The sequence below is a fragment of the Marmota marmota genome, unplaced genomic scaffold, assembly GCF_001458135.2.
Source record: "Marmota marmota marmota unplaced genomic scaffold, marMar, whole genome shotgun sequence".
In the NCBI taxonomy this organism is placed as follows: domain Eukaryota; kingdom Metazoa; phylum Chordata; class Mammalia; order Rodentia; family Sciuridae; genus Marmota; species Marmota marmota.
In genome coordinates, this window is record NW_026000153.1 from 16,129,671 (window position 1) to 16,156,940 (window position 27,270).

General features: G+C 33.2%; 1 protein-coding gene across 8 annotated transcripts in view; it reads left to right on the forward strand.

Annotated features, from left to right (window-relative positions):
* The window catches only part of Sugct (succinyl-CoA:glutarate-CoA transferase), a 702,721-nt gene that overhangs the window by 330,479 nt on the left and 344,972 nt on the right, over window positions 1–27,270 (forward strand). For all 8 annotated transcript variants that reach the window (XM_048786483.1, XM_048786480.1, XM_015490245.2 and 5 more), the window contains one exon: window positions 12,933–13,035. In XM_048786483.1, the coding sequence (XP_048642440.1) occupies window positions 12,933–13,035 (103 nt within the window). The remainder of the gene's footprint in view (window positions 1–12,932; window positions 13,036–27,270) is intronic.

A 27,270-nucleotide genomic window follows, 5' to 3' on the forward strand; every position in this document is an offset into this window, starting at 1 on the left:
TATATATATATTGCATTTTTAAAGTTCCTTTATCCATCAATGGACACTTACTTTGGTTGTTTCCACATCTGTGTTTTTATGAATAGTGCTGAAATGAATGTGGGAGTGCAGATATTTCTTCTGATTTTTTCTTCTTCTTTCTTTTTAATGTGGCGCTGAGGATCAAACTCAGTGCCTCATACATGCTAGACAAGTGCCCTACCACTGAGCCACAACCCTGGTTTGCTGGATTATAAGGTAGTTCTATTTTGAATTTTTGAGGAAATTCCATACTGATATCCATAACGGCTCTACCCATTTCACCCTTCTCCACATCTTTACCAAGACTTTTTATCTTTCATATTTCTCATGACAATTATAACAAATGAGAGGTGATGGGATCACAATAAAATAATCATTGCCCATACCACTATTAAGGATGCTTTTCTGTGTTTTCTTCTGTCTATTATATGGTTTCATGTCATATACTTTAGTCTTTAATCCATTGTGAGTTAGTTTTTGTATATGATATGAGCAAAGGGTCAAATTTCTTCTGCATGTGGATATGCAATTTTCTCTTTGTCTTTTATTGAAGAGACTCATCTCCATTTTGTGTTCATGACACTCTTGGTGAAGAACAGTTCACTGTAAATATACGGGTACTCCATTCTGTGCTCTCCCTTCTGTTCTATTGGTCTATATGTCTGTTTGATGCCATGACCATACTATTTTGTTCACTGTAAGTTTGTAATATATTTTGAAGTCAGGAAGTATGATTTTTCTAGTTTCGTTCTTTTTGCTCAAGATCTCTTTGGCTATTCTGGGTCTTCCATAGTTCCATATAAATGTTAGGATTTATAGAAAACTGTTTCTGTAAATAATCCTATTGAAATTTTGATGTTTTCATTAAATCTATAGTGCATTTAGGTATTATGCACATTTTAGTGAGGGTATATCTTTAAACAAAAAATGGAAGGCTTTCTGTTTATGTGTCTTCTTTAATATCCTTCCTCGATGTTTTATAATTCTTAGTGTATGAATATTTTATTTTTCCAAATTTTTCTTGGGAAATCAAGGAAAATTGTGAAGGGAGAATCAAGTAATTTGTTAGAGAATTAGCTTCAAACCATGAAAGTGACTGGAGAGATAGTGACCTTCATTCACACACACAACTAAGTGAGAGTCCAAAGGAAAGTGATATGAAGTGACCATATGTTCACACCATGTAGATACATAGATATAGTACAGCCATTAAACATGGGGGTAGAGTCGAGGCAGCATAATAAAAATTAAAATATCATAATGAATCATGGAAGGACTCAGATTTTTATTCTAAGGTTATTCTGTATGTGATGCAAGATAAAGCAAATGTAAAATCTGGGAACATTCTAGTTTTATTACCATCTATCTTCTCGAGAACCAGAATTACTCCAAAAATTTTATACATTGGAAAATCACTATAAAATAAAATTAAAAAGTGCAAAACTGGTTTAATATACTTAATATAAAAACCTTTTGCACATTAATAAGAAAAGGGAAAAGCTCAATAGAAAATTGCTAAGATAGAATCAGGCATTTTGCAAATAAAATATGGAAATAACCCAAACCACTAATAATCAGTAAGATGCATTTTCCCTATCAAATTGAGAAAAATAAAATCAAATGATGAAAATAATACCCAATTTTGGCAAGACAAGCTGCTGATTTTGTGAATTTAGCACTTATCCTTCTCAGTGAGACCTTTCTAGTTACCCTATTAAAAAGTGCAACACCTCATGAAAGGGCGTTATTTTTCTGTTTAATTTTTCTCCACAGCAGTTACACAAATAATATATATTTTACTCATTTATCTCTCCCAGAGGAAAACTATATGAAGATCATGACTTTTTGCTTATTAGATTCAGTGCTGTAACCCCATACAGTGCCTGGCACCAAAAAGTAACTCAATAAATATTTGTTTAATGTATTAAAATAATAATGTCTTGAAGTCATGCACATTTAAAGTATTTCCATTTCTAGGAATGAATTCTAGGGAAACAAGATCATGTATAGTCATTTAGCTATAAGGATGTTTATTGTAGCAGTATACACAAACCTTTGGAAAATAAAACAAATATCTAAATAGGAAGTTTACTTAAGTAACTTAACAATGGATCTTATAACAAACACTCTTCAGTCATTAAAATAAAATAATAGGTAACTTTTCTTGACATGGACATGTGATTGTTAAAATTGAAATGGTAACAAAATACTGTGATTCCTTTTAAATTTTTAGTATATGTTCATACAAAAGTGCTAAAGAATAAGCAAAATCATTTCTGTGTGATAAGGTTTAGTTATAGTTAGTTTTATTATTTCTTTGGTGCCTGTTTACAATTAAATAAATTTTCTACAATTATTCTGTTTTGCTTTGCTAGTAATTCTTCATAAGGAGATCTCAACTAAAGAGGCTTATTTTTAGCATGAACAGCCTCTGGAATGAGACATCACTGGACTTTGGAAACATGGACATGGACAACTTTCTCATATTATGTTTGCAGCAATGCTGCTTAGGCCTTTTTGACAGAACAATTCTTCTCATGTCAAATAATTATAATAATATGATTCACAGTTTATTTAAAATCTGCATAAAACATTTTTTTAAAAATCTGAACTGTGAATGATAGTATGAACCAGGATTGTTAATGTGCTAATAATTAGTATGAGTCTTAAGATATATTGGCTACTCAACCTAGTATCTCCATGTGTTTAAAAACAAGTTGTATGGAATGTACTGAATGACCCTGACAGGAAAGGCAGTGACTAAATTCCCTGGATGGACTCTTATGCTATCTTTTGTGTGGCCTGCAAATTGACATGCAGAAAATGGAGAAAGCTAGTGAATGCTAAGGGGAAAAAAGATAACTTTAACTATAATTTATCGGTAATATGTAGAGATAAATTCCTGAGAGGAAATAAGGTCTGAGGAAATTACAGGAAATATTAAATCTGCGATTCTGTTTACGGTAGAAACGCCGACCAACAAATTCCAGCTGTTTCTCTGTGGGTTACAGAAGTGTCACAGGCCTGTTTATAGTTACTGAATTGTAGACTCAGCCTGGATCTTATGGAGTCCCATTGGTTTGGTTTGGGTTTACACAGATTTGTCTAAAGGGACATTTCCTATAGGCAATGCCTTCTGGAATGCAGCCGTGCTCCACAATTTTGTTTCTAAAACTTTGATTCCAGTTTCTTCCTTCTCCCTGCCAGCAGTTTGCTTCCCCTAAGAGCTAGTGTAATTTTATTTATTTAACATTTACATAACACTTACTTTTACCATGCACTGTTCTAAATACCTTCAAAGCATTAATTAATTTAATTTCCCATTACAAGCTTGTGAACTAGATTGTGTTTTTTACACCAACACAAAATGCAAAAATCTTAAGGGAGAAGAATTGTTATGTGTCTACTTTACTGTGAATATCTTCTTACATGAAAAAAAGAAGGTAAAGTCCATTGACAGGCTATAGTCTAGGAGAAGAAATTTTAAATGCCTTTAAAATTATGCAAAATTTTCTGTAAGTCAATAAGAAAAGACAAACAGTTCAAATGAAAAATGGATATGAAGAAGAAAGAAACAAAACAATTCCCAACATGTAGTGGCTGTTAAGCTATGAAATGATGCCTAATTTTTCCAGTTGTAGGAAATACAACTTAAAATAAGCATGAGATACCATACTATCTCTATTAGGTTGACAAAGCTTTAAGCCTAACAATAACAAAAGTTGGTGAGAATATGGACTGTGGTAGAAATAGCTACTCACATGAACTGCTTGAGAGGGCTATTTAACAAAATGTAAAATAGTTGAAATTGTGTCTGCTTTATGACTTGGCAGTTCCACTTTTCTATATCTGCCCTAGGAAATTAATCTCAAATGAACAATGCCATGAGTAAGGTCCCATTGAAGTTTTGTGTATAGTAGTAAGAAATTGTAGACAATGGATTATAAAGTAGGAAAAAAGATAAATGTGGCATATTCACATGAGAATGTGTCTGTGGGTACAATAAATGAGCCACATCTACATGTATAATAAGTATAGATCTTGAAATTAAAATATTGGGGTATAACATGTACAAACACACAATATGAAACTTACATTGCTTATGGATTTGTCCAAGCAGATATATGCCTCTGTAATACAAAAGCAATAATATGAACAGGGAGATGCACACAAACTTTAAAATGATGGATAATTCTGTGTAGAAAAAAGGGGCTAAGATTCAGAATAGGTACAAAGGAGGTTTTACACAAGTTTTAAATATTTTATCTTTTTAACAATGTGAAGCAGATATGCTAAGATGTTAACATATTTTTACAATATGGAGATAAAGGAACACGAGTATTTGTTATTTTATATTCTATACTTTTCTATTCCTAAACTTTTCGGTATATTTGAAATATTTCACAATGGTAAAATAAAAATCAAATTTAATAATTTAAAAACTAACTGTAGTGGATGGTATTTCTTGTGAAATTTCTTTTCAAAATCCTTGGGAAACATTGCTTTGATTTTAAGATAGATTCTCATCCCCAAAGTTTTATGTTTTTAAGTTTTATATTCAATTCATATGGTACTATCATTATTTGCAATTCTCAATTACTTTTGTAAATCTCTGCAATATATTTATTTAGCTTTCTGATTTTACCACAAATTTACATGGAGCTCAATGCCACAGTTTTCTGAACCTCATCTTCTAATAGCAAGGAATATTAAGAGATATTTGTCTGTACTTCCCTGGAGAAGTCACTCTGAAGGCCTAGGGGAATCCACAGTTATAGATATTCATGTAAGGGAATGATGAGTACAGATGTAAAAGGATTATGGGTTTTGAATTTTAGATATTCAAATATCAAAACTTACTTTCAGAAAACTGCCTTTAACTCTCACAGAGAAAGTATAGCATCAAGACAAGTATACCTTTTTATTAATGTGTGCATAAAAACATGAAAATTGAATGTTTGCAAATTAAAATGTTGGAGTATAACATGTACAAACACACAATATGAAACTTACATTGCTTATGGATTTGTCCAAGCAGCTCACCCAGTACACTGTTGACTGGAGAGTACTTTTGTCACATAAAGTCATATTTTATATGTTAGTTTGTTACATTGGATTTCCATGAGATAAAACCTCTCTGAAATCTATATTTCTAAAACCCTGAATATTCATGTAGGAAATGATTGAGAAATTTAAGAGATTTAAAACCTTGACAGAGTTTGCATATATATTCCTTGAAATTCTTTTCTGACTCAAAAGTGGGGAAAAATGCATGAAATCAAAAGGGATATGATTTTACTTGTGTCACAGACCTTGCCCTAGTCTTTGCTCAAGAGAGCTCTGAAAACCATAGAAAAAGTAACTTTGAGCACCTTACAAACTCTTGCAGGAGATAAGGAAAAAAGAAACATTTCACTTGCTGTGAATTGCTGTCATTGATTTCTGAAGCCATCAGATTTTGTCCAGGGGCACACACCTTCTTAGGACAGGGAGCCTCATTCAGATATGGATTCAGCATGGAGCCCACAAAGCATATTCACTCTTCGCTTGTAGGATTAATGCTTTGGACTTTGTCTCAACTGTTAGGAGGAGACTTAAAAATCTCTTCAACTTGTTTGGCCTCTCCACAAGCTATATTGACATTGGCATCTCTTTAAATTGTTTCAAAACTGTCCTGTTTGTTGGCCTGGTAAATGTGACTGATTTATTACTTCCTGCCCAGCTTGAGATCTCTGCATCATCACTCCCTACAATTGAACTCCGAGGGTAATGAAGACCAAGTGGGATTCCTGACCCTGGTCATCACCAAACCCCAGGATGCTTCAGTACAAACAGATGTTTTATAGAAAAACAAACAAATGACAACAGTACACAACAATAAATAAACACATAAATACATTTGAGAAGTCCCAGAAGTTTAGACTTATAAGCCTAAAATATCTGAGATGATCAGTAATAAACATGACTGCTATATAAATTAATACATTTTTATCTTAGACTTGCAGTTATAGACATACTATTTTATTATTGTATTTATTTTTATTGTAAATAAAGGTCATTTACTGGGTATTTACTATTTGCTGTGCTAAACAACTTGCAACAGAGAGAACAGAGAGATCTGGAGCTCAGAGAAGTTAAACAACTGACAATAGCACAAGACTAGGTAAGGTTATGATTAAAAGTCATTCTTGTCTTCTCAATACATTTTATTGATTGATTTTCTTCTGTATATGATAACACTGTGTAGTGAGATGAGATTCGGGTTTAGAATGCAGACTTGAATCTGAGTCTCAATAATACTTTAATTAATTAATTTTTCATCTACAGAATAGGAATAATTTATCCTTCTCATAGAATCTTGAAACGATTGGTCCAGAAAAGTGCTGCCAATGTTATGAGACATTATAGAATCACATGTTTGAACAATAGTCAGCTGAAAAGAAGTCAGGAATGGACGGATTCTAGGCAGCTCACCCAGTACATTTTCCTCTGTTCCCCTCTCCTTCCCCAAGTCCTGTTGGACAGACAGTAAGTTGACTGCCAATGGCCGAAGGGTGGTATCACATATAGAGTTTTATAGGGTTGTTGTTAACATCTGTGAGTCTACCCTACTAAAAGGATCTGGGGAAAACCAGGTTCAGAGCCCCACAAGCTGTTAGATTTGAGCCTTCTGATTCACAAACTGCCTTTAAAAACCTTTCTATGCCTTTGTTTCCTTGAATATGAGGATCATATTACTCACATTATAGAATTATGAGGACTAGAAACAATAGATGCAAAGTTTTTCTTGTGGAGCTTGGCATATATGGTTCTCCGTTCATGGAATGCTAAGATGGTAGACCATCCCTCTGGTCCTCGGCAGCACACCTTCCACAGAGCTTTGCTTGCTCTGTTGTCCTGGGCATCACTGCCAGAAGTCAAGCAGTATTCAGTGGCAGTTAACATGTGGGTTTTGGATCCAGGATAGAATTTCTGCTTTGCTACATAATGCTTATCTAAATTTAAAAGTTACTTAAATTCTCTAAACTTTGATTTACATATCCTTAAAAGAGAGCATAATGAGTACCTCTCTCATAGGATTGTTACAAGGATTAATGGACATAATGTGTGTAAACTCATGAAGACAACCAATTGCATAGAGCATTATACTTAGTAAATGCTTAATAAATGATTGCATTTATTTGAAAAATTACTCATATTATTAATTTATATTTTTATGGAGATCATATGGATAGGAAGTATTGGCAAAGCTGGGACTATTCAAATCCAAATCTATTCGAAACTCATGTCTTTTCCTTGAAAGCATTCTTTCTGTGTTTGAATAATTCCAATAAATTTGACTTCCAGTGAGTTCCCTATTAATAAATAAACTTATTGTCAGTATACATAAGATGATGATTTTGTATGCTCATAGGAAACAATGGATTTTAAGGCCCTTTGAATTCCTGAGATCTTATGATTCTCTGGATAGCACAGAAAGTCCCTAAATTGAAACATCATGTTTTAAGCATTTGTAAGTTATGGGGAACTAGAAATTTATTTTCCCCAAGAAATACTGCTATACAGAATTTAGGGAACAGTGTAGAAAAAGAAGTAAGAAGAGAAGATGCGGTGACATTCCATTTAAACTGAAGGCCTTAAAATGTCTTCCTTCCACCAATCTCAGTTTCTTATGAAACCTAGTCATAGTGAAGGTTTAGGGAAAAAAAATCACTGTACTTACTTAGGCTAATGTGATTGAAAAACTCTTTTTCTTCCCAACTCATATATCCATTCATTCAGCAGGTAGTATCAACTACTTTCTGCATTCTAAGGATAAGATAGTCAATAAATAGTATGTTCCTTTAGTGTGAGACAGGATAGTGATCCTGAGGAAGGAGGTAGTTGAATAGATTTGAGACATACCTGTAATTGGTGACTTATTTGAAGGAGGGAGATTGGAGACAATAAGTTTTAAACTAGTTCTTACCTCTATCTAAGTGTGAAGCACCAAAGTCCATAAGCGTGATAGTTACTATTGGAATGGAGGAATACTGCTTAACCATTGAAAAGTTGATCCCACAGGATGATTATATATGTCATAAGAAATGATGGGAAGGAAGGAGTTCCAAATAAAGTCAAAGATAAGAGTTTAGGCAAGGGACGAATTCTAGGTTTGTGATGAAATGGAAATTATAAAGTCATCAGGGCCATGGTGTATTACTGGTGGTAATAGTGCATCGGGGTGGAATTACCCTATGTACTAAAAAAAGGGAATTGGGGAAAAAAAGGCCAAGGCTAAAATATGGATTTTGGGGTTTTTCTGCACAAGGATCTCAGGATAATTTAGTTGAGTGTGTTACTCAGCTTTGCGTTACTATGACAAAATACCTGGGATATTCCAGCTCACGGTTTCAGAGGTTCCAATCTATAGTCAGTTGGCACTGTTGCTTTTGGGCCTATGGGAATGCAGTATATCTTGACAGAAGTGTGGTGAAGGAAGCTGCTCATGATGGCCAAGCATCAGAGAGAGGGTCTCTCTCAAGGAAGGCTATACCCCTCGAGACCTAAATTTCTCCCACTGGGCCCCACCTCTTTAAAGTTCTAACAACTCCCAGTTGTGCCACAGGTTGGTAAGCACATTTTCAACACCTAGGCTTTTGGGGGATAGTTATCCAAATCATAGCAGTGAGTAAAAGAGAATAAGGAATCTTGGGATTGGAAAAAGAATATAAGAAATAGAAATCATCAAAGAGATATGAAAGAAAACTTAAGTGTAGTGAGTGTCACTAGACCTAAAGTTAGGATAGTAAGAAGCATCAAATAGTATGTAGGAAGGAAGGACAAAGACTCAGAAAGGAATATTAGATTTGACAAGTGATCACTGGAGACCACTGAAGACTGGATAAAAAAAGAGCATTGACCACCAAGCCAGATTTCAGAGGGTCAGATAAATAAACAAACAAACAAAAAAACTTTTTCAAGTGAAATTTATTTATTACTGACAATAATATGGAAGAATTGATAAATTTGAAATGCATATGTTGTTTACTGTGAAGTTTCCTTGTCTCTAGTTTCATTGGCATAGGTCTGTTCTCTGTATCAGTGCCTAGTATGTCAGTCTCCTGCTTAAAGACTTCACTGTCAGTGGAAATTCAATATCCCTAGCATAGGAGACAAGATGCTTTACACTCTGATTCTAACCTTCCTCTCTTATTTCATCTTCTCCTACTCATGACACAGGAGATTTCAGATTCTTTCCAGGTTGGATCTTCGTACACATTGCTCTCTCTCCCTGGAAATCCTCCCTCCCATCTTTCACATGAAAAATTCTATCTTGTCCTTCAACACTTGGCTCAAATGTTACCTTGTTATTGGACTTTTTCCTGCCTTCCCAGGCCCAGTGCAGGTCTCCCTCTTTGATGCTTCAACTGTAAGTTGTTCTTTCATATCTTTGTCTTAGCATCCTGAATTGTAATTCATCCATTTCCATAGCTGTGTTCTCCATTAGACTATATAATCTCTGAACACAGGAACTACCTTTTTATTGTTTTGATCTTCACAGCTGACACAAAACAAATTCCTACTAAAATCGTAAGGATTGAGTAAATATTAATGTAAAGGAATATATATTGAGCTATATAAGATGCAAATAAAGATGGAAATTAGTGGAAAAAAGGAAAGTTTTCACCTATGCTATCCCTTTTTAAAAAAATCTGTGATCATTTATAATGCGTGTGATGTGTGAAGCTATGCATCTTCATGTATTCTGCTACAATCATTTTGTACTAGAAAGTGACTTTGGAGTTCAACAGTTTCCACTTCAGATGCAACCTCTGACCTTAAAAATCTCTATGAATTTGAGCAAGTTAATTTTTCTGAACCTGAGTTTCCTATTGGTCAAAAGAGGATAACATTTTCTTACTAGTAGTTTCTCTTTGTTCTTGGATTTGACTTCTTTGATACTTAATCCATTTTCTAAAGAGATGGTTTGTTTGTTTTTTAAAGTTAAATTCTCTGTTTTCTGTCATATGCTGAAGCTAGAGTAAAATAAAGGGAAGGGGGAGGGAAGGATAGGATAATATAAGGAACCAATCAAATACAAATTAAAGACTAGTAAAAGGAAGTCTAGCAGAGTCGAGGAAGGAGAATGGGAGAGGGAAGGGAAGACAAGAGGGAAAATGGGAGATCATGAACTGGAATTGATTTCCATGCATTTATGAGTTTGTTGGGATGAATCCAATTACAATATATAACTATAATTCTCTAATAAAAAATTAAATTATGAAATTAGGAAGTATAAACTCCAGTGTATCTTTATTCAGCAGTACTTCTTATACCTAAATGATTCTGTCTGGTTAATAATACCCATTCCTGGCATTAAGCAAATTCAACAAAATTCGAGAATTGTATATGTGGGTTGATTTAATAAGTTCACAATTAAGTCTGGATTATGAAGCGCCACATAACTTCCTGAAAGAGGCCCTTCCTTTGAGGCTTGTTGAGCTGAATGTAAGGACACCCTTTCTGTCTTTATCTGCAGGAGTCTATTGCTTTGAGTGGTTTGGATCATCTCCCCTCAAACCCCCGGCAGAATTTTTGTGGTTAATAAAAACATGTGCTTACAGCTTTTTTTGCATAGATAAAGGAAAGGATTCCACATCAGATTTAGATCAGAGATAGATTTTCAGAAGAAAATGATGGATCTGTCCTCTGGGAACAGCTGAATGCAGCATGTTCTGTCTCTGATTGATTGAGTTTATGGCATTAAAGAACCTTTCCACACCCACACCCATACAGAGATGCAAACAGTGGTCACAACTGCAGATTCAGACACTGCCTCTTCCCTCAGTCTCATTTCCAAAGTGCATCCGTTGTTTTCCATAACATGAAATAAATCCCTCTCTTTTGCCCAGTGGTGAAAAGCTTATATAAATACTAGAACTTCAACTATTCCCTGGAGTTTTCTTTTGGCTAGCCTGCAGCCATGGGTCTGTTTGGATATTGACATGCATTTTCTCTGCAGATCTTTCAGGCCACTTGGGTAAGTCCAGTGGTGATTAATTTACTTGTCTTGAAAATTTATCAGACTAACCATTATAACACTCCATTTATGAAAAAAAAAATGACACCCTGATTGAAAAGACTCCAGGTTTAAAGTATCTCTTTTATTCTTTCAGCATATATCATTCTGATGATATATCTCTCTATATATTTTAGGAATTCTTGGCCAGGAGATTATTTTAACAATTCTTGAAAGAAATACTAATGTGAAGAATTGATTAGAAATAAGACACTTAACCTGAGCCATGATGTTCCTATGAAATTATTTTTAAAAATATTTAGAAATGAAGTATTTCATTGTATACCAAAGAGTTAACATTATTGGGCTGAAATTAAAACATATAATGAAAATTCTTTAGTCATTGTGATTGTAGAGAAAAGGGAAGGCATTGTACAAAAAGGCAAGAATCAATGCTTGGTGTATACAGAAGTTACTCATTATCTAAATATGTGGATAAGATGAATTAATTCCTAGTGAAATATAATACTATCTTCATTAAAAACTTTTTGTTATGTTCTTTTGTAAAAATTGTTGATCAAACATCGTTGTGCATAGAGTAGTCTTAGAGAATACATTAATTTTATTTATCCTTTTAGTTCTTGTTTTTTTTAAAAAAAATTTATCTATTATTTATCTATCAGTAATGGCGATCACAGAAGTGTCCTCCAAGTACTGATACTGTTTTTGCACATTTTTTTAAAAGATGAAAAAAGTATCTTTTTCTAATTACCTGTGGAGTCTGCCAATCTGAGGCCAATTCTGGCTATGTACAAGAGAAACAGAATTCCATGCATATGAAATATTTTAGCCATAGTTCTGCTGGTCTTTTCATTTTGGGGAAGTATTTTACTTGTTGGCAATAATCCACTTTATCTAGTATTTTAAAAAATTTCTTTAGTTGCCAAGTTTATTAATTACATATAAGTGGTTTGATATTTTAACAATGAGCAATTCTGAAATTCCTTATACATTAGAAATTATGATTGTGTTTTGTTGTCCCTAAGGATCCAAGATTTTCCTTCTGTGTTTATGGCCCTAACAGAGAAGAGGTAAAAAAAAAACCCACTAAATCTCATTAATAGATTAGCTCCCCTTTTCTTAAGACCTAATAGAGAAAATGAAGAAATATATATGTATTTTCCTGTCTGTGAGGTTCATTTTTAAATTATAGAATTTAAAAAGAGATAAAGAACGTGGATGAATTTGAGTTTTGTTGGCTTTACCTGAAACACAAATCTTTGCATGTCTGTAGTTTTAATTCATAAGTCACAGTTCAAATAAACCAACAGTTAAGACTATTTTTAGGCCAATGATTATGACTTTTAATTCTTGTGTACCTTAAACATAGCTTTCTTTTAAAATACCTATACTTGTTTATTTTTTGTTTTAAAGCATACTTTTGTTTATCAATATCTCTCTACCCTGGTACACTATACATGAGACCTAAAAAAAAAAAAGAGCAGTCCCACCAGCAATGTATGAGTATACCTTTTCCCCCACATCCTCACCAACACTTATTGTTGCTTGTCTTCATAATAGCTGCCATTCTCTCAACACCACATTTGGAACTCAATACTGTCTTCCTTACAATCTTTCTTTTCCAATGGACTCTGTCAGAAAATACACAGGGATAAAATTAAGAGAAATTATGTATCTAATGGAGTATTTTTAAACCCTGGGACCTGGGTGGCCACTCAAGTCATTTCATATAGACAATTTTCTCTCAAAACTTGGCTTAAAGAAAGCCTAAGCAACACATACTTGTCACTATCGGTTACTGTGAAAGAGAGCCATATGAGGAAAGAAGTTGTGTTGCATTCTGTAGATTGTAAAAAAAAAAAAAAATGCATCTTTTCTTTGTTCCTAGGTTTGAAGAAGAAATGACCACTAAGTGGTTATATTTCTTTGAAGGCAGCGGGGTCCCATATGGCCCAATCAACAATATGAAGGGTGTATTTACAGAACCTCAGGTTTGTTTTTTGAAGTCTTTGGTTGCTTCTCTTTCCTATCCAGATTGATATCAAAAGGTAGTCATTGATCTTAAGTCACATAATATGATGTTTCACTGTTATGTTCAAATTGTTTGTGGGTTTGGGATAAAATAAAAATAAAAAGTATGATTGTAGAACTGGCTGTCTACAATCATACTTGTGTCTATTGGGTCTAACATATTTCATTATCAGCCGCTCCATAAAATTCTCAAGGTGAAAGCTTTTATTTTTTTCTGAAAATTAGAAATATAGACAATTGAAAAGTTGGAATCAGGATTTCAGAGATTTTTTTTTTGTAGAAAGAAATATGAGAAATTTTACAGTTATAGCCTACTTCTAATCACCACATAGCTGTCTTAAAATATACAAAACAAGTCATATTTAGTTTTGCAAATTAGAAGCTTTCATATGTTTTGATTAATGTGTCTTTTTTTTGTGGGGCAAGAATTATACTTTAAGTTTTGTTCTATATATTGCTTAATAGGTTCTTCTTGGGGCACAGGAAGAAGGGTCACCACCCAAAAATATTTTTTATAACATTGTTCAAGTGGATTATTTTTATATGTCAAAAATATCTAAAGGTGAATCAGGGTATCACCTTTCCCTTATGCTTATTGCTACTTGACCAATAGAACGATAAGCAATGTACCATGTCTCAAATTCACATATTAACCCTAAAATGTAGAGGACCTCCATTTTTCTGTGAATATTTTATTATGATGTTTCACATATCTTGACAGTTTCCAACATTTCAAAATCGTAGGAATTTTTTTCTGTTGGTACTTCATATAGTAGCAGGTTTTTGTTTGAAATGAATTACTGAAAATGAAATATCCATTTTCTGAGGAAGAAGATCTTTGTTGGGAAACTGATCTCTTTAACATTGGTACATTTTTCTTGCATAAATGTTTGCTTAAAAGGAAATTAGAGTGTATTTAATTCAGTAATTACAATATTTACTGGAGAAGAAAGGCTAGAGAATTCAGAAATGCTATCTTTTTTTTGCCCCAGTGAAGAGTTTTATTCACAATAAAACAATGGTCAATATGTATTGGAGATAAGAGGCCCACTTGGTATATACTGTGTAAATTCATCTGAAAAGAACCCCAAAATTCAGTGGATTAATGTCTGGTGATTCCTTGGTCTCCACACCTGAATATAGGCCAAGTACCTGGTTTCTTTAATTCAAAACTGAGAATCAGCCATCTCATTTTAAGCTGTGGTATTTTAGAGGTGTGTAGGACTTCGTATTTGTCTCAATTTGAGGTCATATTTCACAAGAGATATTTCCTGAAAGTTTTCCCATCAGCATTTCTGTTGTTTCATCTGTGTTTTATCAGGGATAAACAAAGAAAATCAAAGAGTTATTCTTAAATATCAGTAGGTATATTCTTAATTTTCTGGGTTTGTTAAGGTTATGATATACAAAGATACAAAGTCTTATTAGTTTTAAATTGTTCACATAATTATGGGCTGGTTCAGAGTGGATATAGGCTAAATAGAATTTTTATATCTGATTTCCCCTTTTAATTCAGCTTAATTAATACAAGGGAAATTTAATTAATTTGTTATCTTTGTATCTCAACTGCTTTGGACCTGCAAAGTATCTATTTTTGGTCTATGTCATGGTGTCATATTTTTAGTACTTAGCCTACTTACCAAATGGAGAAGATTGATATTATGTAAATCAAGATACCAGATTTCCATGTTACCCTCAAAATTTCTAAACTGACCTCTTACCCCCATCAAAAAGTGGATCCTAATTATTACAGTTCTAAAGTAAAAATACTTAACCATACCATGATGTTTATTGATAATTGAAACCCATTAGCAAGGGTTCTCTTTCATACATAATTTCACTCTTCATTTGTAATTTTAAGTAAAAAAATATATGTCTGTAATTTATCGGATTTTTAGAAAGACTAGAGAGTAATGTACTAATATTACATTTTAAAAATAAGCCAAGATTACTATGGAAATTGTAAGTATTCTAGTTATGTTTTGCACGAGAATTAGGGTTATCACCTTTCCCTTATGCTTAGAACTGTTTGTCCCTTTTCAAAAAGACTTCTATAATATTTTGCATTGTGTAATGTGGAAAAATCAAAAAAACCTTGAATGAAGTATATTATTCAAAAGCACCTTAAAGTGACATCTATGAATGACAATTTAGAAAATTCTTTCATTTATTCAATAAACTTTTATTATATTTATTAGGTGAATTAGTAAGGATTTAGTATGAATTTAGTATTCTATGCCTTTCTGAAAAATAAACTCAAAATTTACTTCAATAGCATGCATACAATAAATGTTCATGTATATGTAAATAAACAAATGAATAAGTTGTTAATTGTGGAAAGTCTAGGTTTTCCAGGGCTGGGGATGTGCCTCAAGCGGTAGCACGCTCGCCTGCCTGGCATGCGCGGGGCGCTGGGTTTGATCCTCAGCACCACATAAAAATAAAATAAAGATGTAGTGTCCACCAAAGACTAAAAAATAAACATTAAAAAATTCTCTCTCTCTCTCTTTAAAAAAAAAAAGAAAGTGTAGGTTTTCCAAATGATCAGATGGTTCCTGTACCCTAGCACTAATGAGCATTATCTTTAGCACTAGTTGAATTGCTCTTGATGATTTCAGGGGACTGATGGTTGTTAGGGTTTGGGTTAAGATGATGGTTAACATCATATTTTCAAATTTGGTGGACAGTTTTATAACTTTGCAGGCTTTAGTTTTCTTAACTGTTATATGGTATAATAGGATCTTATCTCTCCAATGTTGAAAGTGTTAAATGAGATGTTAATTAAGGGAATAGTACAGGGATTGACAAATGCTAAATGCTCAATGCATGGTAGTGGCTCTCATTGTAATGGTGCCCTTGATGATTATATTCTTATTAAAACACCTTCTTTTAAAATACCTGTTTTAGTGAACAGTGGTACATTCAGTGCTGCCACAAGTATGGGGATCATTAACTTAGAATCGCAATCTACTACCCTTTTATGAAAACGTATCTGCAAATGATATGCCAAGAGTTCCCAACCCTTCATTATTTCTGATTGCTGACAACCCTCTTATTTTTCATTTTCCATAAAAGTGTTTTTTTTTTTTAAGTTTGATTTCCGTTTGAGGTGTCCAAGGGAGCTTTCACTCTGATGAGCAGCAGTTTCTTGGCCCTAGGTACAGGGAACTAGCCACTTGTGTTCAATGTGGGAATGCACCACTGGCTTAGTGGCCCACCTCTCTGTGTGTGCTGTGCCAGCACAGCTGCTCATTTGACTGAAAATTACTTTGGGTGAAGTACAAGGCTTGGAACATGGCGCAGGAAGGAGAGCTTTGATGAAGTGGAAAGGGGTATGTCCAACCAGGGAAAGAAAAAAAAAAAAAAGGAAAAGATTGGGAACCTCAAGGAATAGAAGAGAATTTTGTATGCTTCTTATTCAATGGACCATGTATGTTTCTCATCTGTGGCTTGAAAATCTTGGTTGACAACAAAAATGTACTTGATGGTAGAAACTATATCTAACCTAACAAATTCATCATAGTTCATATTCCAAGAAGATTTCATTTTTTTACTCAACTGAAATGGGAGATGATATGTTTTATCTTGGATAGTTGGAAGATTGTCTACCTTTTATCTTATGATAAAGTGCTGTAGACCTTTGCACAGTAAAAATGATGTTATGGTTGTCCATGGTTAAGTCAATCAAAACTACTATGGGGGCATTTGTCTGCATTTACTGATATTTCTGACAAGTTTTGACTAAAAATTCTTAAAGTGGTAGTTTTATTGTTTTTCTCCCTCAATGACAAATTATCTATGGAAAACTCTGTGCATTATAGAGCATAATATAGGTTATCTGCATATAGATTTTAATAGCCAGTCATTTTTTCAAGTACTTTCTTAAAATATCTTCTTCTAATCAGGCCAAGATTGTGCAGTACATTAAAGGAATTCTTAAAAAGTTTCAAAAACTTACTAGATGACCTCAGTATGGTCCTATTTAACATACCCTTGGGAACATGTGCATGAAATACATTGTGGTTTGAGGGTTTCCAACCCAAACAAACTTAAAAGAAAATGCAGCTTTTAATAGAAACTATTCAAATTCCTGCAAAAATAGGTATGGATGTCACCATTGAAAGGGCTTAAAAGCATCATTATCTACAATGAACATCAAAAGAGAACACACCATCCTGCTTTCAGAATTTTGCTTAAGATTGTATATTTAGTTATTCTCATGTATCATCTTCTTTGGTTGAACTGCTAAGTTAAAAAATATGAATTATGAATTATTGGAACTTCTGATTAGTGTTTTTTTTTTCCTTGATGCCATGACCTGAGAGTAGGGAAGAAGGGCAAAAGGTATCCTAAAACTGGTGTTGTTTAACAGTCTTCCCATTTGTACCACACAAGTTGAATATATCAGGTGTAAAACATCACTCTGAAGCATCACTTCTGAGAACCATTGGGAGGGAAATATCAAAATTATTGAAATATCACAGCTGGCCCCGATTTTAACTGGTGCCAAACACCTGCAGGCTCTAAAAGGACACCAAAACAAAACCCTGCCCTGTGGCAGCAAGCCATCCCTAACAACCCTCCCTTAACTTTGCATCACCATCAAAACTAATTTAACATTTTCTACAGAAACTCTATTCTTCCTGTCCCTGAAGGCCATTACAACTCCTTTTGCAAATATTTCGTATGGGATAAATATGTCATAGTAACAGAGTGAAGTATTGAAATATTTGATGGCTGAAAATTATCTGTTGTTTTCATCTCATTATTTGTGGAAGTCTGTGAAGTTGGAAATTTTATTAATCTCTGAGCTAGCTCATATTCTCTAAGTGATTTTTTTAGCACATTTTGACAAAATATCTGAGCATCTGGGGGGAAAAAGGCCTTCAATATTCATGTCACAAAGTGTCAAAAGCACCCCCAAATATAGAGCTGGTTTTTAGTCCTTTCTATTACTACTATAACTACTTTCCTCTCCTTCTTTCTCCCACACATACACACTTGATCACCTTTTGAATGACATTAGTTAATGTTTGTTGAAATGCAGTTGTGTACTCTCAGTTATACAAGTCAAACAAAGTTGTATCTTTGTCTTTAGTACTCTGAGTATACGTGCAATGGTCCTTGTAGCTGGAAAATTGTTGATGAAGATGTGAGGTAAAATAATTTGTCTGAAAATATTTCCTAGTAGGTAGGGAGATACAAAATATTTTTTGAATATCTTTAAAACTACATGGCACATTTTAGATGGTGTACAAATTCAGATAGCATTGCGTGTGTTTGTTTCATGATAGCTGGGTATGATATTTTCAATTTTTAAAGGAGCTATATATCTCAGACTTATGTGAATGAAGTAAACATTGAGTTTATTTTATATTAAAATATAAATTATATCCAATTTTATTTTATTAACAAGAATCCTAATGCAAAAAACTCTGTTATTATTTAAGAGGAAATTCATTGAAATGTTGAATGAAAAGTAACATTATGACTTACAAGTAACATTACTGGCATTTTACATTTACTTTTCTAATTGCACTTTTAATTGACACTGATTTCTTTGAACTACCATACTTATTTAGATTTAGATATCCAACTAGAATGCCTTGGACATCACTTACTGTATATTTTAAAGAAAAGGTGAGAAGCATGGTTTAGGACAAATTACCTGTTCACTCATTTAGTCATTCACTCCTTCATTCAGAATATAAATGGATGGCCTGCTATGTGTACATTCTTCTGTTAGGAATTTGGCAAGGGGAGAGGTTGATAGAAGACAATGAATCAAGAGAACAAAAGTGAACTATCAGGAGGTTGCAGTCTAGCTAGAAAGCGTTCTGTGTCATAGAAGAATCATACAAAAATGCTCTATTTTTAATAGCAAGAAATAATATGCACAAAGCATTATCAAACTCTCCTAATTAGAGGTTTAACAAAAGTTTAACATTTAACAAAAGAGTTCAAAATCTTAATCTTGAAACTTACCAAAGAATTCTTTATTCTTTTAAAAGCTTCTTGTAATAAGGTTATCTTTATTATTAAATTTTTCTTCATTGATTAGGAAGGAGATAATGGAAGGTTTCAGCTTTTATTATTTAGTGACTTTGAAATTATTTCTGGTCTGAGGATATCAAAGTTTTCTTGGTGTTTTATAAAATTAACTATCTCTGTCTCTGCCTCTCTGTTTTTGTCTCATCTTTCTTTTGTGTGTGTTTATGCACAAGCATGCCCTTTATTCACCAAGTTTCAAATATGTAGCTTATGTTTTCTGAGCATTTCCAAAATATTTCAGAGTAGGCATATGTAGTATTCATTTTGCAAATCTTGACCTTTCAAGCCAAAGACATAATCTATTTTTTAAATGAATAAAAAAATGAAAATCAAGAAAAGGTAGTTAATTGTACTGGGCATTTTGATATGAATTGTAATTAGCACCAGAATGAATTGTAATTAGCACCAACTAACTTTAGAAAATGATTTAGCACAGTGCTCCAATAGGAATATAATGTAAGCCACCTATGTAATTTTAAATTACCTAATAGCCAAATTAAAAAGAAATAGAAAATTAATTTTAATTATTTTATTTAAACATTTTATCCCTACACTGTATCTCAGTTTAGATGAGCCACATTTCAAAAGCTCAGAGGCCACATGTGTCAGTGGCTACTGTTGCAGTGTTTATCTAGCCAGTTACAAAAGTATCTGGGAGTTTGTTCTTTACTTTTTTCTCCAGGTTTGTACACTTTTAATTATTTTAATTTTTTTAGCTATTCCAATTAAATTAAATTTCAATTTGGGGATATGAATTTCATCTTTTAGAAGTCTCATTTTATAACAGTATTCTACTGTTCATTTGTTTTTGGCTGCAACCTAAATTAGTGTTGATTTTTATGTAAACTTCAACCTTTTATACATCAGAAGGAAAAGCTTTTGCTCAAACAAATGTTTTCTATAGTAACAGTCTGAAAAGATGTGATAAGTTATCAGCTTTATTTTCTGATACATATGCAATAATTTATAAGGACTATAGCACCAATATTTAAACTTCTTTTTCTAAAATGATCTTGAAGGAGGAGCAACTTCTGTACTGCTTTCCATATGGCTGTACCAATTTCCATTCTTACCAAGAATGTGCAGGTGTTCACTTTCTTTCATGTAATAACTGATGCTTGTTTTCTATTGACTTTTTGATATTAGTCACCCTAATAGGTTTGAGGTGGTATCACATTGTGGTATTGATTCTAATTTTTCTTATGATTAATGATGTGGAGTTCATTTTCATATCCCTGTTGGCCATTTGAATATTTTCTTTAGAAAAATATTCAAGGCCAATTGCTCATTTTTAAATCAGGTTATTTGTTTGTTTTCCTACTAAATTTTATGAGTCTCTTAAATATATTGAAACTTCCATATGGCCCAGGAATCCCACTTCTTTCTCTTTCTCTCTCTGTGTATGTATATATTTTTTGTTTCATATTATATATGTACATATATAGTATGAAGTAAAATGAATATTTCATAGAAATATCTATTCTCATTTGTTCATTGCATCATTATTCACAAAAGCTAAGATATGGGAACAACCTAAGGGTTGATGGATAATTAGATAAAGAAAATATAGTATGATATTATTCAGACATTATAATAAAGAAATCCTTCAATTTATAATAACATGGATGAACCAGAGGATATTAGCCTAAGTAAAATTACTCAGACATGAAAGACGAATACCTTATGATTTCATTTATATATTCAAACTAAAAAAAACTGAACTAATAGCAACAAAGTAAAATGGCAGTTACCAAGAGTTAGAAGGTAAAGAAAATGGTGGGAAAACTGGTTAAACTCTGCAAACTTTCTGTTATAAGATGAATAAATTCTGCAAATTTAGTGTATACCATGGTGATTAGAGTTAATACAAATGCATTGTCCACTTAAATAATTGCTGAGAATAGATCTTAACCCATGAAGTTCCAAGTTTTAAAATCTGTATTTCAATAAAATTGACAGGCACATTAATATAGGTTAGAAATCATAACCTAGAGCTTACATTTATTATTATATTAATTACCATATTATATTATGTTTTAATTACATCATGATATAAAGAGACTTTGAAAAGGGCTCCTATGTTCTGTGAATTTCAGCAGTTAGAAATGGTTCCTGATCTGAGGTAGATCAATGAATAAACTCTCATTTCTTTTCTTTCTTCTCTTCCTTTCCCTGCTCCCCTCCCCTCCTTTAATCCTCTTTCCTTTTTGGTTTCCCTTGTCTTCTGTTAAAGAATTTCCTTAGTATTCATTGTAATATAGGTTGTTTATTAATGAATCAGTTCTCTCAGTTTTTGCTTTTCTGAAAGTTCATTTAATTTTTCTTGTTTTGAAATTTAGTTTTGCTGTATATAAGATTCTTATTTGACATTTCTTTAGCAATTTGAATTGTCCTGTTCCACTGACTTCTGACTTCCATTGTGTTTGATGAGAAGTTATATGTTGATCTCATTCAATTTCCTTGTATGTGATATGTCATTTTTCCTTTGTTCCCTTGAGAATTTACTTTTTGATTTGAACATTTTGAGTATAATATATGATATGTGTGTTTCTCCTAACATTTATTCTACTTAGAGTTTATTGATCTTCTTAGATGTGAAAATTAATGATTTTCATGAAATTTGTAAAGCTTTTTTTTTTAATCCTTATTTTTTTATCCCTTCTTGGTACTCACATTTATGTGTATGTTGGTACACTTCAGTATGTCCTGCATTTTTCTGAGGCTTTGTTCATTTTTTTTTCATGTTTTGTATGGATCTCTCTTTAAATTTGCTGGCTCTTTTTTCTATGAGTTCAAATCTGTAGCTGAACTCTTTCAGTGAATTTTTCATTTCAGTTATTGTACTTTTTGATTCCAGAATTTCCATTTGGTTTCCTTTAATAATTTAAATCATCTCTACCTCTTTCTTGATATTATCTCTTTGATGAAACATTGTCATCATATCTTCCTTTAATTCTTTAACTATGGTTTCCTTTTGTTCTTTGAACATATTTATAATAGCTGCTTTGAAGTTTTTTTCCTGCTAAGTCCACCATCTGTGACTCTTCAAAGGCAGTTTGTATTGCCAACTTTTTTCTTTCTGTATATTAGCCACATTTTACTATCTCTTTGTAGGTTTTATAACCTTTTGGTGATAACTGGACATTTGAGATCCTTACCCTGTCATAGAAGTTGTTTTGTTTGTTGTTTGCTAGGTCAAAAAACAGTGACTCAGTGATGAGTCAATTCTGAGAGGTCTGCTTTTCCTGTGGTACAGAGATTCTGATGTCCCAATTTTGATTGTTTTCAATTCTTTTACTGTTTTACTGTGGAGTCACTCTTTTTTTTGACATATCCCCTTACTGGTAAAAGTTGTTTTTGCCAGTTATATTTTTAGCCTTTGAAACTCTGTCTGTGTGTGTGTGTGTGTGTGTGTTTATCTGTCTAGTAAACTACTATTACATTTAAAGGGAGTTCACATTTTTTATGTGTTCCACCTTCAGCCAGGGACTAGTAACTTGGAGTTTTCCTCTGTGATTACTGCTGAGTGGCCATCACATTGAATATGTACAAAGTTAACCAGACATACAGAAATAAGTGTGATTTAAATTTTAATTCTACCTTCCTAGGTATCATGCTTGAGTCAGAGCAGCTTACTGTTGATTCAGTGTTTATTTGGCGTTTCTTTAAGCCCCCGGTGCCAGTGGGGCCTCTGTCTTGTTGATGGGTCAGGATGCAACTTGGTGAATGTTTTCATGTCTTTCCCACATCTTGCTTTGATTACTCCTTTGGGTACAGCCTAGCATATGTGCACAGATTTTCTGACATGTAGAGTTGACTGTGATCTTAGGAGGGCTTTTCTTGCTTATCACTTTCCCTGGTTCTTTCTATTTAATACTAGTCTGTTGCTTTGCTTATAGCACAGAGATACCAGATTTCTCTTAATTGTTGTCCCATAAGATACTTATTGTTTTTAATAATGATCTTAGGCATGCAGTTCTCCATTCTCTCCTCCAAAAGGTTAATCAATCATAGTCATAGATAAGGAGTTCCTCATCCTTATTACCTTCCTTTTCTCCACAAGAACATTTTTGTCACTCTATTAAACATGGGAGATAGGACCTATTTTCCCTTAATAATACTTCTGTTCTAAGAATGAACACTAGAAGTCTTGGTGTAGGCAAAAACCTTCTGGCTTGTTCCCTCTGGAGTGGTTCCTTTCACTTATAAGAAAGCTATAGCTGGTACAACAGAAGCCCACATTTCTTAGCCTGCTGTAACTATGGCTGCAGTATTATGTCTGCCTGGACTATAGGCAGCTCAGGCTAAAGGGAGTGAGAAACACAACAGGCTGTCCCTAGTGAGGTAAAAGCATAGTAATTTAGCAGAAAGGTGAAATAAAAGAGGAAACTTCCATTGTTTTGGTCACATCTGCTTAGAGTGGAATGCCTAGGTTAAAGTTTTTGTAACATGGAGCTATACAGTGGATGATGGTGATAGGTTAATGGAGTGAACCATGGTTCAAATGCTATGGATTCACTCTTCTTATTGAACTTGAGTAGATTTTTTGTTGAATGAATGTTTCACCATTTGCTGTATTTTCCAGAGATTTTAAATGTAATTTTAAAATAATTTTCACTAAGAGAATTACTGTATTGCTAGGGAGAGTGCCCACTATTTCTTATTCTACCATTTTAGAAGTCCTATCCTGCATGCTTCACTTTTCTTCCTTTGACAATAATCTGAAGTCACCTTTTCTCTATCAGAAAACCCACAAGCTAAATGTCTTTTCTTTTGTGCTTGGTGCTCATCCTCATTCCAGCGATACCCTTAAGAAGTTCTGATTTTGCCTTGTTGGGCTGCTTATCTTACTTGTCCTTAACATGCTGAATTTGCTCTCCTGTCTCATTGCTTTTTTTGTTGTTGTTCTTTTTAGTTATACATGACAGTAGAATGTATTTGACATATCATACTTACATGGAGTATAACTTCCTATTCTTGTGGTTGTACATGATGTGGAGTTACCCTGGTCATGTATTCATATATGATCATAGGAAAGTTATGTTCAGTTCATTCTACTATTTTCCCCATTTCCATCCCCCCTCTGTTACCCCAACATCTCCCTGTCTAATCTGGTGAACCTTCACTCCCCTCCAACACACATTATTGTGAGTCTGCATCCACACATCAGAGAGAACATTCAGCTTTTGACTTTTTGGGATTGGCTTATTTCACTTAGCATGATAGCCTTCAGTTTTGTCCATTTACCAGCAAATGCCATAATTTTATTCTTTATGGTGGAGTAATTTTCTATTATGTATATGTATCACATTTTCTTTATCCATTTATCTATTGAAGGGCACCTAGCTTGGTTCCATAGCTTAGCTATTGTGAATTGAGCTGTTATTCCTGTCTCCTTGCTTTTTGAACACTACTTCTAAAAGACCAATCTAAAAGTTTTATGGTAGTGTTTTTGGTTTGATCTGTCAAAGAATATCTTGGCCATAATTATCCAGGGGCCTTGTTAAAACTCATGTTTCCATACCTAACAAAGTCCAGGGATTTCTATTGTCTATGGGCAGGGCTCATAGACAATATGTATTGGCATATGTAGATTTCTAGGAATTATTCTGTTATAATAGAGTTATGTACCTGTAGTTCCCAAGCAGTTTCACATCATCATATTCCTAAGTTTTTCTTTCATGATGTCTCTGGCAGTTTTCAGTTGCATAGGGAGGCTCTTTTTGGTCCTTTTGGCCAGAAATCTATGGGTTTAGTTTTTTTAATATCCTGTTCACTTACACAACTGAGTCTGTCTTTGGGGCCAGGTTGTAAGGGAACAGAGATAGGAAAAGAGCAATGAGATTTGGCTGCACTGTTTTGAAACTGTACATTTCTGTTCTGTTGAACCCAGAGGAAGGGCCTCATCCTCAGGCCTTGGCTTTTGTTGGCTCCCATTGTCTTTGTTGTTACTTCTGTTGCTACTACTGCTATTGCAGTTTTGCCTGAGGTCCAGGGGTTAGGAGAATGGATGAAAGTAAAAGAAGAATATGGAGGTTTCCACATTATCTCTAAGTATTATGCATTCCCTTTCCCTTTCCTTGAGCTAAAACTAAAAAAATAAAATAAAATAAAAATCTTCTCCAGAAGCTGTCTGCAACTGAGGGCTCAAACTTTGTTTGCTGTGTTAAATTCAACATGGGTACAGCAGTAAAATAAATTTGTAGTCATAGAAAGTAGAAAATTAATCTTATCCTAACACTTGTTTGGTGGAAATTCTGTTCTTCCTCAGTTCATCTTCTGCTACTTACTTCTGAGTTATCAAATGACTGCTCTTTGTAGTCTGTACAGAATCTGTAACTCTGTTCTGTCTATAAGACAGTAGAGTACTTCTCCTCATACCTGGAATCGGAATGTTTCAACTTTAAAGCAAAATCTTCTAATATTTTTAAAAATTTTCTTTAAAATTGGATCATCTTGCTTGAAGAGAGTCCTGACATAGTTGTTAAATTGAAGTGCTCAAAAAATTCATATTCTCCATGTTCCTGGTGATTGCAAAGATAGAGGCAGGAGGATTGAAAGTTTGAAGCCAGCCTTAGCAACTTAAAGAGAACTTGTCTCAAAAATAAGACAAAAAGGTCAGGGAATGTAGCTCAGAGATAGAGCATCCCTGAATTGGATCACCAGTACTCTGTAACTATTTATTTATACACATTAAAATTTTCATATAACATGTAAACAAGACTGACAAATAAATTGGATGAAAGTCTTAATAAATAATAACTAGACTGGGGCTGGGGATGTGGCTCAAGCAGTAGTGCGCTCGCCTGGCATGCCTGCGGCCTGGGTTCGATCCTCAGCACCACATATGAACAAAGATGTTGTATCCGCTGAAAACTAAATATATATATATATATATATATATATATATTAAAACTCTCTCTCTCTCTCTCTTTAAAAAAATAATAACTAGACTATTATATAAAACACCATTTCTGGACTGATTGTAAGGTTTATAGTTTGATATATTAATATTAATGTATTTATACTCACTCAGAATTGTTTTTGAATGCTTTATGTATTAGGATTCAATTTGCTTTAAAATATTTTCTGCTTAAAAGAAAAAAAGAAAATCGTCTGATTTACAAGAATGAATAGTTAATGGTCCTATACTACTTTCCTCAAATATCAATTTTCCATGTCAGGCATTTGAAGTTACCTAGCACTTATTCAGCATTTTTTTGGTAAATGCATTGTTTTTAAGTGTGAGAGAAACAGAAGTTTCAGAAAGAGAAGAAAGTTATCAGAATCTGCAATGACTAAGACTGAGTGAAAACAAAAAGTCTGTTTGCTCAGGTCTGTGCAATACTAAATTATCCATATAGTTTTTTAATAACAATTGTAATATAAATCTGATACATCTTCTGGTGCCAGTAAGCAATAATATGCTCAAAAGTGATAGGAACATGGCAAAGATATGAAGGAGTCATCTTCAAAGAGTTCACAATAGCCAAAGTGTGGCAAAATAGTGACCAAATATAATTATATTAATGGATTATAATTAATAGAATAAAATAAATATCTCTGAGAACATACTAATATAAACAAATAATAGAATAAATAAATAAACAAATGTTGAGGAATTTTAAAATCTCTTCATACTATAGAATTTCAATTAATAAAAGGAAAGAGGAGAATAGAAAATTGGCCTTAGATAAATTCCATAGTTATGATTATTGCAGGAAAATCTGGTGGATTCAAAGTTATGATGAGAAAGAATTTTTACATAATTTCCACCTTATTTGTTACAAAGGAAAAAATAATAACTTTATAGTGACAGAATTTAATAAACACTAGCTTAACCAAGTAGTCACCAGTGCTAAGCTCTGTTATTTCAGGTATTGTTTGATATGGCATATAACATTAATTTCTTGCCCGAAATGCATAACCTTAATCAATAATGGGAAAACATCTGACCAACTCAAATTGAAATAAATTTGTTAAAATAGCTGAATAGAATTCTTCAAAAGTGTCAAGATCATTGGAGATAAATACTTAGTAGCTTTTCAGATTGGAAAAGTTTAAAAAGACATAACATCCTAATGAAAATAAGATATACTCTAAGTTGGTAAAAAATATGTCAAAATAGACTCTACTATCATGTA